Consider the following 12905-nt stretch of genomic DNA (forward strand, 5'->3'; position numbering starts at 1 on the left):
TACTCCAGGGAGTAGTCCAGGCAACCCCAGTCAGCCAATGACCACAAACAATTCAGTCTCACTGAAATGCTATACTGGCCTTGGCTAAGCTATGATGGCCTGGGACATGTGCTCAGACACACAGCCTCTACTAACAAACAACTAGACCCAAAAACAAGCCTGTATATAGACAATTCTACACTACCAACACTACTTAGGTAGAAAATCTGCAGAAATGTTTAAACAAATAAAGGATCAAGGAGACTCTAGAGAAAGCTTTTAAATGCAAACAAGTTATATGATACACTCCTAGCAGGAAATCAGAACAAACAAACCCAACCAGATGCTTAACAATTGTAGAAAATTCTACTTAATACCTCATACACTGTGAGTAAAATAAAAGTGCTATAAATAACTCAGAAATAAGCAAAAAAACAGGATACTTAATGTTATATATCACAGATTAGTTAGCTCAGAGCCCATCCTCCAACTTCCTCTGATTAGCTCAATGTGTAATGGCAGAAACAGTCACAAGTTAACATCTTAACTAACAAAGTTAATACATGCATGTATATATATCTACAGCTATATCTATCTATCTATCTATCTATCTATCTATCTATCTATCTATCTATCTATCTAGGTCTACTTCACTTCACCAAAATCCCGTTGTACTGACATTCATTTCACTGAGACCAAATCACCTAAAGTTTAAATTACGGAAAATTAATTTCACTGAATCTCATTTCACTGAATTGCAAGCTATAGACTTGATGTGGCAGTGTGTACAGTACTGTGAGACAAGTAAAGGGTATATGTCCTTATCCCCACTGTAGTGCAAACTGGAGTTAGTATATATAGTTGGGGGGTGTGGGGGCACAGCCCCATCACCTGAGGGTGGGGCATAGCCCCCGTAGTTTGATTTTATATTGTCTGGTTTCTGTTAAGAGGATAAATAAGTAGTTTTTAAGTTGTGGAAAGTGGTAGGCTTTAGTTTTGTGAGTTTGTTTGTCTATGGTTTCCCATTTAGTCTTGTCAGATGTAGCATTGTAAGCTGTCAGTGAAATTAAGTTTTCAGTGTTTTCAACTTTTGATCTCAGTGAAATTAATGTCAGTGAAATGGGATTTCGGTGAAGTGAAACACAACCATAGATATATATATATATATATATATATATATATATATATATATATATATATATATATATATATATATATATATATACACACACACACATTTATATATGGTTAAATAATGATTGTTACTTGGTCAACACACAAAAAAGCAACAAAACATGTTGCTCAATCATTATATCCCTCATACAATACACTGGTACATAAAATATTGAAAAAAAGTTCCCTTTCTGATGCACTATCCAAAAGTTGACTAGATTCAGCTCAGATTTGTTTGAACAGTGGTAGTGTTACAAGAAGGTTTTTATAAATTTAAAATGCAGGTTAGCTTTAGGATCGGGGCAAGGTTATAATTAGTGTTAGCATGCATTATTATAGTGTGGCAGGGCAGATCCAAACTGTAACCCTAATCCTAACCCTTACCCTTACCTGCATTTTAAATGAAAAAAAAAAACCTTCCTATACCACTACCACTACACAAGACAGTTCAGGACACCCACCATGTGGACACACACACACACACACACACACACACACACACACACACACACACACACACACACACATACACATACAATAAATATATCCTCTAAACTAACCCTAACTCTAAGCTCTCTTACACACTTAATCTTCCTCACACTTACTCTAACCATAACCCACACAACTTCACAAACACATGCATGCACGCACACACACACACACACACACACACACACACACACACACACACACACACACACACACACACACACACATACACACACACACATGGATACACCTACTACATATTCCATTTATCTGATCTGATAAAATACATACCAAACAAAATGTTTGCTTGATAACTCAGATGTTCAGTCAACACTTCACTTCTTCCTGTTAACCAAGGCAATCATTGACCAAATAAACAGAATCCACATACATATATACATAAACACACACACACACACACACACACACACACACATATATATATATATATATATATATATATATATATATATATATATATATGGGTCTACCTCGACCCACCAAAATTACATTTCTTGGAAATGTAATTTTGCAACCCTGTTTTTTCAAAAATGCATTTATCCGAAAACACACTTTCACAAAAAATTGGATCAATGAAAAGCAACCGAGGCTGTTGTAGATTGCAGCACAGTGGGGATATGGGAATATTCCCTTTTCTTCATGGTGGTGCGATCTTGGATTTAGAATATATAAGTATCAGGGGTGTTGTGGGTGCATGGAGGCTTGCCCCTCCCCCCCGTGTAAATCTGTTTACTGTTGTTTTTTTTTTTTTATTATTTTTGGGTTTCGTTTATCCGTTTTTTTTGTGAAAGTGCATTTTTGGATAATTGCACTTTTGGAAAAATGGGGTTGCAAAATTACGTTTTTAAGAAACATAATTTACCTGGCAGCTCCATCCTTAGCATCCTTTTCCAAATATACCCAGCATCCCTCCTCAGCACATGTCCAAACCAACGCAATCTCACCTCTCTTGCTTCGTCTCCAAACTGTCCAACCTGAGCTGACCCTCTAATATACTGATTCTTAATCCTGTCCATCCTAGTCACACCCAGTGCAAATCTTAACATCTTTAACTCTGCCACATCCAGCTCTGACTCCTGCCTTTTTGTCAATGCCACCGTCTCCAACCCATATAACAGAGCTGGTCTCACTACCCTCTTGTAGACCTTCCCTTTCACTCTTACTGGCACCCGTCTGTCACAAATCACTCCTGACACTCTTTTCCATCCATTTCACCCTGCCTGTACTCTCTTCTTCACCTCTCTTCCACACTCACCATTACACTGAACTGTTGATCCCAAGTACCTAAACTTATCCACCTTTACCAACTCTACTCCCTGCATCCTCACCATTCCTCTACCCTCCCCCTCATTTACACTCATATATTCTGTTTTAGCCCTGCTGACCTTCATTCCTCTCCTCTCTAAAGCATATCTCCACCTCTCCAGGGTCTCCTCAACCTGTTCCCTATTCTCACTACATATCACAATGTCATCTGCAAACATCATAGTCCACAGGCCCTCCTGTCTGATCTCATCTGTCAACCTGTCCTTCACTACTGCAAATAAGAAAGGGCTCAGAGCTGATCCTTGATGTAATCCCACCATCCACCTTAAATGTATCTGTCACTCCCATCGCAGTCCTTACCAATGTCACACTACCCTGGTACATATCCTGTACCACTCTTACATACTTCTCTGCCACTCCCGACTTCCTCATACAATACCACAACTCCTCTCTAGGCACCCTGTCATATGCTTTCCCTAAGTCCAAAGACACAATGCAACTCCTTCTGACCTTCTCTGTATTCCTCCAACAAAACTCTCAGAGCAAACATTGCATCTGTAGTGTTCTTTCCTGGCATGAAACCATACTGCTGATCACTAATCATCACCTCCCTTCTTAACCTAGCTTCCACTACTCTTTCCATAACTTCAAGCTGTGACTGATCAGTTTTATCCCTCTGTAGTTACTGCAGCTCTGCACATCACCCTTATTCTTAAAGATAGGTTCCAAAACACTTTTTCTCCACTCCTCAGGCATCCTCCGACTTTCCAAAATTTCATTAAACAATCTGGTTAAAAATTCCACTGCCATTTCTCCTAAGCACCTCCATGCTTCCACTGATATGTCATCTAGGCCAACAGCCAACAGCCTTTCCATTCTTCATCCTCTTCATAGCTGTCCTTACTTCCTCCTTGATAATCTGCTTCACTTCCTGATTCACTATCCCCACATCATCCAACCTTCTCTCTCTCTCTCATTCTCTTCATTCATCAGCCCTTCAAAGTACTCTTTCCATCTACTCAACACACTCTCCTCGCTGGTGAGTACGTTTCCCTCACTATCCTTTATCACCCTTACCTGCTGCACATCTTTCCCAGCTCTGTCCCTCTGTCTAGCCAATCGGTACAGGTCCTTTTCTCCCTCTTTAGTGTCCAGTCTCTCATACAAATCTGCATATGCCTTATCCTTAGCCTTCTCCACCTCCCTCTTTGCCATGTGCCTCATCTCCTTTTACTTATGTCTACTTTCTTCATCTCTTTAACAATCCCACTTCTTCTTCGCCAGCCTCTTCCTCTGTATACTCTCCTCTACTTCCTCATTCCACCACCAGGTCTCCTTGTCCTCCTTTCTCTGTCCAGATGTCACACCAAGCACCTTTCTAGCAGTATCCCTTACTAGCTCTGCTGTAGTTACCCAGCTATTTGGTAACTCTTCACTGCCTCCCAGTGCCTGTCTTAACTCTTCACTGAACTCCACCTCACAATCACCCTTTTTTAACTTCCACCATTTAATCCTTGGCACTGCTTTCACACTCCTCCTCCTCTTTTTGATCACCAGCGTCATCCTACAGACCCCCCATTCTATGCTGCTTAACTACACTTTCCCCTGTAGTAGTAGTCTAAATACAATCTAGTTTTACTGATATTTGTGGTTAGTTACAGAATGGCATTTAGAACTCATGTTTGTAACTGAAATAGTATTACTAACTCTGTGCAGTTAGGCAGTTAGAATCCTGTGCAGTAAATATATACAAACTGCTACTGTCCTGCACTGTAGTACAGAATGACCAGGAGTGTAACCAGGACTTTTGGAATTCTGCAGAAACTTCTGGAATGCAGCCTTCAACAAACGTACCCTACCACCTACTCCCCAAACATATTTCTAAACATTATACCTTTTCCGTACTTAAAAAAAAAACAAATGAAACAACTCTGAAATGAGAGGCTTAAGCTAAAAAGGGTAAACAAAGAGCCAGTCAGGCATTTTGAAAAAATAAATGAATAAATAAAAAAAAAAAATGTAACTTAATAAAAGAAAAATACAGTGACTATCACATATATTAATATCTTTGCAGAAAATAATACATTACTCCAAAACAGTAAATGCTGTGATTTATGTGGTTTATGCATGACTACAAAGTGAGAATGACCTGGAATTTTACAAATGACCTGGAATTTGACATTTGACAATGTTTATTACTTTGACAGTCAGGTGATTATCTTTCAAAGGATTATATATTATAAGCACATTCTGCGGTGGTGCAGCGGGGAGTGCCTTCTGTGTGGAGTCTGCTTGTCCTCCCCGAGGTTGGGTGGTGTTTCGAAAGACATGCGTAAATGGGTGAACCTTCATTGAAGGTTGGATGTCGAGCTGGCATCTCGGCATTCGTGAAAATCTACTGCCAATCATTAGCAGACCAGAGTTCTGCTGTGGCGACCCCTAACCGGAAAACCCGGAAGACAAACAACAACAACATATAGTATAAGCACATTTGCCAGTGGTTTCTTTGTAGGTTTTGTAAGTGGGAAGTAAAAGCATTTTTAGTACTTGTGGTAACAAAGAAAAAACTATTACACAAAGATGGAAACCTAGATTTAATGTGTGGATTTTTAAAGTATGGCTCAAGTCTACTTATATAAACTACATTGTAATAAATGGAACACTTTGTGAAATATTAGCTAACAGAATGCATTTTTGAATTAGACAATACCTCACTGAACTCTTTAAGGAATTTATTTGTAGATTATTACCCAGTTCCATTACAGCTAGGGTTCATAATCTCTTCCTCACTAAATTACTTTTGTAATGAAATGGATCCAGCCCCGAGGTGGCCAGAGGTGGTGGTCGAACTAATGACACAGAGGAAAACAATGGTGTATAGGGAGCAAATTTATAGTAGCTGATGGTGAACTTGAGGATATGCAAATGGGCCAAAATATTATTTAAAAAAATATGCTGAGCAAAATAACAATCATAGCAGTTAGTTAATCTCTCTCTCTCTGTCTCACACACACACACACACACACACACACACACACACACACACACACACACACACACACACACACACACACACACACACACACACACACACACACACACATGCTGCTACTACTACTATGGGAAATTACTTTTTCTGTTATCTCACTTCATGTTATCCATATAACATATCTTTCCATTTAGTATACAAATGTTGAGCTTTACCTTTCATTTTCTTTAGCTCTTCCTGCAAGCTGTTTACTTGCTCCTTTAACTGATGTATTTCTGATTGCATTACGCAGTCACACAGTCTGCTGTTGCTCTCACGAATGTTGCTGTTAGTGTTTTCTGCTGAAGCTGCAATTTGAAAGTTTACAGAGAAAATAAAGACCACTATGATTGAGAGGAACTTCATCGTTTGTGTGTACAAAGGGACCAAACTGTTTTCCTTACACCAAAGGGAGAACAAGCTGAGTGTGTCAGCATACAGAGAACTCTGTGCTATAAATCTGTTAAACTCACTTCCTCTTTGAATGAATTCTCACTGACTCCTCCCACCATGACCTTTATACAGGATTGCATTATTCTGCTTAGTATCAGTTATTAATGAGGAAAAATGCACGTGGCAGAAGCAGCGTTTGCTGCATACAGCAAACAGGAACTGAAAGCTATGGCACCGGAAGCTGTTGAAGACGGGGGGGGGGGGTGAGGGTGAGAGGGGCAGTTAGTGATCTAAAAAAGGCAATTTTTGTAAAACTATTTACTACCACAAAATAGGTTAATTTGTAGAACATTTTAAGCCTAGCCAATTTCCTTTTTGGTGCTTGAATTAATATTTCCTGATTGGTTTTACCTATCCCATGGCTGATAATTGTATATTAGCCCTAGCGAGAATAACTGTGATCATACCATAGATAATTTGAGGGGTTCCATGTAAGGGATGCAGCATTTAGGAACTTCCTCTATCTATTAGTGGCATGAGGGGCAATCCTGGAGTACATTTTCTATTACCCATCCTTAGATCCAAGTTGCCTTTAAATGTGGACAGGGATGAGCTTTGTTTTTCTTGAATAGATAGTCTGTTCTGGAATAGTAGTAGACTGTGATATATATCCATCTCTCCACAATAGTCAGTTTAGACACCGGGACTGAGTATTTCTGATGCCATTTGACTTGCTGATGTTTAGTAGGTCCATCTCTATTAAGTTGGAGGATGCCTTGTATGCCACACATGTCACCTATAAGCACTCTGTAGGATACTGAGTATAGTGATAAATCCATGCAAGACCTATTGTTTAGGACTTGTATCCTTTTAGTAAGATATCTATGTGGGCATTCCAATTGTTGCATGGGGCTGGACAGATACATGACAAAGTGGGCATTATACAAAATGACCTAATGAGGGCTTTGTAAAGAGGGACAAAAACATCTCTAGATCTAGTCAAAATCAATTTGTTTATAAGCTGTGCAATATAGAAAGACTTTATGACTCTGGGCACATGTTAGTCAAAAGTTAGGTCACTGTACACACAAGTTCCCAAATGCCAAACAACTGACTCAGTTCTCAGGGGGGGCATTGTAAATTTGGCAGTTCCCTGGAATAGATAGCTTTGCAAAGGATATAATAATGTATTTCTTGGGGTTTAGTTTTAGTTCATGATTCTGGCACCGGTTATTGTTTGGGACAAACCTTCCTGCATTATGGCTAAGTCATTAGGGGATGACAGTCAAAGAAAGCCAGCGTGCTTGAGCGAAATTCAAATCAAAAGGATTTTATTGTAAAGCCATGTAGGAGTGAAAAATCACCCTACATACATGAATCAAACCGGTTTCGGCTCCCAGGAGCCTTCTTCAGTGATATACCAAAATTGCAATAAAAAATCAAAGTATCAAAATACAATCATTTAAATACCCATAGGCTATTCACATTGGCCAATCACAACCTCACATGAATAATCATTATTACAATTGATCATTAAGGCCAGGTGGAAACAAAGCCCCAAGTTTTATGATCCATTTTCTCTCCTTGGAACTTAACAATTCAAGCCAGTGTTTCTTATTCAAACATCTGCCCCTTATACAATCTATTGTGACAAATTTGAAAGATGCTGATGCATGTTTAAGGCAATGTTTGTATAATGCATTGTTAATGCGTTTGTTTTTGATGTCACTCAAATGCTCACAAATTCTAAGCCGGAAAGGCCTGGAGGTCTTCCCGACATAGAAAGCGGAGCAATTGCAGGTCACCAAATAGATGACCCACTCAGTATTACAGTTGCCCCAAAAATTAATATCAAACACAACAGATGTGTTCTTACTACTGAATTCCTTGGTACGTAAAATACGAACACAAAAGGAACAATGTCCACAAGGCATACATCCAATAATAGGTTTGCCCATGATCGACCATTGAGTGAGGGTAGAAAAATCCGAACCTGCTCTCTTATAATGACTGAATTTGGAACCCATGGTTTGTCCCCTTTTAAATGAAAAAGAACATCTATCAGGAAGCAAAAGATTAAGTTTATAATCAGCTTTCAGAACATTCCAATGTCTGTGTATGATATTTTTAAAGCCCTGTATGTTGCGTCCATATGTGGTCACCAAACGCAAGGGTTGGGGCCTGGTATTATTGTCCTTCTCTCTATACGATAACAAATCATGCCTATCAATATTAGACACAGATCTTTTAGCTAAATGAACTGTACCTGGGCGATACCCCCTCCTAATGAATCTATTTGTCAGATCCTCCTGGGCATCAGAAAAGGATTGCTGGCTGGAACAGATCCTCCTGGCTCTAAGAAATTGTGATTTGGGTATATTCTGGATGACATGTTGTGGGTGGAAGCTGGTAGCATGTAACAATGAATTGAATTCTGGAAATTTCCTGAACATCCTTGTTGATAGGGTATTATCCTTGTTTCTATTAATTTCTACATCAAGAAATACTATCCTATTCCTATGATGGGTCAACTTAAATGCTATCCCCATATGTTATCATTAAGATATCCAAGAAACTCCAAAGATACCCTTCATCAGCCTTCCACACCAACCAACAGTCATCCAGATAACGCCGCCAGATATCCATCTCACATATAAATGTTATGGCTCTGGTCATAAATAACAATTTCTTCAACATATGCCATAAAAGATCTGTATATGGGTGCAAAAGATGCACCCATAGCAGTCCCTTAGTTTGCCAATAACAACAGTTCTGAAAATAGAAAAGCGTTACTGGATAAAACATACTCAGTAAGGCATATGAGAAATGTATTAAATCCAGGTTGATATAACCCTGACCTAGCCAGCCAATAATCCAACGCTTGTAAGCCTGCCCAGTGTGGAATATTCGTATAGAGAGAAGTAATGTCCAAAGTGCATAAAAGCCAATGTGATTCCAATTGGCAGTTATTAATAATATCCAGGAATTGGGTGGTATCTTGGATTCTAGCTCTAATAGAACCCAATAAAGGTTTTAAATATTTAGTTAAATATTCGGACAGTGGTTCAGTAAGTGACCCATGTCCTGAGACTATGGGTCGACCTGGTGGATTTGTTGGATGTTTGTGGATCTTTGGTAACATATATATATACTGTTTACTGGGTGAATCAACTGTCAGTTGTTCTTTAATATATTGGGTAATAATACCCTCCTCAACTGCCTCAGTTAAAAATTCACAAATTTTATGTTGAAAATGTGGTGAAGGATCCAAAGGCATCTGCCTATAATATTGCATGTCACCCAATTGTCTCATAACTTCACTGTCATAAGTCACCTTGTCCAATACTACCACCGCTCCACCCTTATCAGCCTGAATAATGACCAGATTTTTATTATTAATAAGCTCATTTAAAGTGGACATTTCATCAACAGACAAATTGTTATAAAGAATGGGAAATTCTTTAAGATGACAATGTATGTCCTGTAAAACATTCTTTTGAAATACCCCCACTAAATGTGACATGGGTGGATTGAATGTCGACTTTTTGAACCTAAAATCATGACATGTATCACCAAAATTATCACAATTATTGTTATCAAAAAACAATTTTAAGTTCAATGTTCGACAAAAATTAATAACATCCTGAGCCAAGGATTGTTCAGAAACAAAAAACCCTGGAACAAAATTAAGCCCTTTATTCAATATATTCAGTTGTGCATCGGTCAATACAACCGATGAAATATTGTGGACATTAGAATAGGAACAGGCTATTGTGTCACGATCTTCAAAAGTGTCTCCAGACTTGGTTTGGATAAACCGCTTCTTATGTTTCCGCCCCCCTCGTCTGTGTTTAGATTGGGGGGGTGAAAATTATCCCTTTTGCTTTAGGTGACCCTTCCTAGAGTGTATATCAGACTCCCTTCAGTATTGGAAGAAGTATCCTCGCCTGAAGTACTGATTGAAAACCAGTATTTTTCTTGAGAATCGATTTCTGTCTTTTCGTTTAGGTGTAGATGACCTATTATCATGTTTGTTCCCTCTCTAGGTAATTGGAAAGTAACATTCTTGGATGTATCAAAGGGTTTACCCCTTTCATAGTCACCCATATCCCTAAGGAACTTCTTGATTTTCCTATCTTTGAGTGTACTTTCCAACTTGGACAAATCTGTAGTAAGTTTTTTGATATGTATCGAAAAAGAGTCACAAACTTCGAATTTCTTAGCCTCCAAACAAATGGCTTCCAAATCCTTGACCCCCTGTTGTACCTTTCGCTCATAAAAACTGGCCAATGCATCCACAAATTTCAAGGAAGCCAACTGTTGGATATGACCCCAATCCTCAGTAAGCTGGTCATCAATCTGAGAAACCAAAGGCTGTATCCTAACCCTAAGGCCCGAGGGGTAATGTGTTTTTGCTGGTATGCTTTAAATAAACGTAAATGCCATACATTATTCCTGACCATTTTCATATTGTTGCCCATTTTGTTGAAAAACACATCACATTGTGTATCCAAATCAGATTCCAAAATATTGGTGGTACCTAACAGGCCTTGGTTATCAATGCCAAAAACCGTTAAATCATCCATATCAGCCGATAAACCTTGTATAATGGGAGAAAGAGCCATCTTTATTGTCACAAAAATATTTATGACAAAAGATGATGCAAATCTCATCAAATATAAAATATCCTGTGGAAACTGAGCCGATATTAAACGTCCCTATCTCAAAAGGCCAAAAAACTAAGGGAATGTCTCAAACAGAAGCTTTTTTGGTTGTCCAAAAAAAGACCATTATACACAAAGTAATAACATATCAATTGTTACTGTGTATAAGTCTTCTGGATCAATAGACCACTAAATAACCCAATACAATGTAGCAGCCAAACCAATCTAACACATGCCTCCAAATAGTATTGCTGCGTATTGGAAAAGACATATCCCCATGTAACAAAGGCCAATTATGAATAGTGCCAGACCATAAAAATTGGACCAACACACAAATAACCAAAATTACCAATTGGTATACTGCCTCTAACAGCAAAATTTCCACAGATAAGTACCCATAAATATGTGATGACAAACAATTCTTGGCACCACAACCATAATAACTCAAAAAAATATTATATATATATCAAAATGGGAAACATTATGCCTGAGTCAGAAAACAGAAATATATCCCACAAAAACTGCTGGATATATATCTCTCGTATGACCCACATGGGCCATAATGAACTATTGAAGAATATCACAAAAAACTGAACCCAAAAACAAATTGCTCCCCCAAAAGAAAATCTGCCAAATGAATGATGATGACAAGAATGCTACTGTGACCCTAACTGCAATCCCAAAAGAAAATATTGAGATCACATGTAAAAATCGTAACACAATAAATCCTGTGCCAAATAGAAAAACACTGAAAGGAACAAGCCTGTATATGTATTACATAACATGAAGATTAAATTTCAATATACAAACAATATAGAGCCATGCAACTGTGCCCTCAACAGTCATAAAATTTGTGAGATTCTATTTATACAATGCATAAACTTGTGTGGACCAAGTCCAATGTCCTGCAACAATTTCCCATGTAAACATCCTCAAAACCAATATGCATACAAGATAGACCTGTAAGTTTGAACTTACAAAAAAGCATACATTCAAATACAAGAAAACAATATTGTCCGAACACAGTTAGAACATACAAACATAAGAGCATTGTATTTAACCAATCCAAAAAGGTTTAAATGGCGTTTGAGCAATCCGTAATGGTCGACTCAATAATTTAACATAATGTGCCCACAATCATCAAAAAATGACCGTAACACAAAAAAATATGCCCAGCTGTAAACTTACCCACTAAAGCCCATAATACATGTATGCATCAAAGAAACGATAATCCAATAAGGAAATCCTAGACAACCTGGTATAACACACATAAATCTGTTCGTTAGGTCCAAAAGAGAAATGGAAGTCTTTCTAGACCTGGCGTTAATGCAAGAACGCTGTTCCAAAAGAAGGGTGCGTCAAAAGACGCAAAAAATCCGGTTACATAAAAAACCAAACGTAACCCGAAGACACGGAGTAGCCGAAGCTGGCGTAGATGAAAAAACGCTGTTCCAAGGTAGAGGTACGTCAAAAAACACAGGAAATCTAGTTACGTGAATGTCCAAATATAAGGATATAATAATGTATTTCTTGGGGTTTAGTTTTAGTTCATGATTCTGGCACCGGTTATTGTTTGGGACAAACCTTCCTGCATTATGGCTAAGTCATTAGGGGATTCCATAACTGCTCCTAGCTTGCAGTCATCTCAAACTTAGTCGGCCAAAGGCCTTTGGTATTTCCTTCTACTTTTGAGATGTATATGCCAAACAGAAAAAGTCTCAGCACTGAACCCTGGGGGACTCCATTGGTGAATGGTCTCTTCCTCTGTTTTGCTCTCCTGCATCATCCTGTGAGCAAGCATACATGTATGCATTCTTTGATTCATCTTAATGATTGTATTAACCTGATTGTATTAAATTATATTCCTTGTATAATATAGTACCACTTGTTAG

General features: G+C 38.3%; 1 protein-coding gene across 1 annotated transcript in view; it reads right to left on the reverse strand.

The window, feature by feature from the left end:
• LOC122812923 (complement C1q-like protein 2) overlaps window positions 1–6505 on the reverse strand; it is a 100147-nt gene extending 93642 nt beyond the window's left edge. Inside the window, exon 1 of the mRNA XM_044084981.1 lies at window positions 6133–6505. Within this exon, the coding sequence (XP_043940916.1) occupies window positions 6133–6322 (190 nt within the window). The 5' untranslated portion in view covers window positions 6323–6505. The remainder of the gene's footprint in view (window positions 1–6132) is intronic.
• Window positions 6506–12905: the final 6400 nt, after the last annotated feature.

Source organism: Protopterus annectens, chromosome 10.part0, assembly GCF_019279795.1.
Source record: "Protopterus annectens isolate FY-2018-M chromosome 10.part0, PAN1.0, whole genome shotgun sequence".
NCBI lineage: Eukaryota > Metazoa > Chordata > Ceratodontiformes > Protopteridae > Protopterus > Protopterus annectens.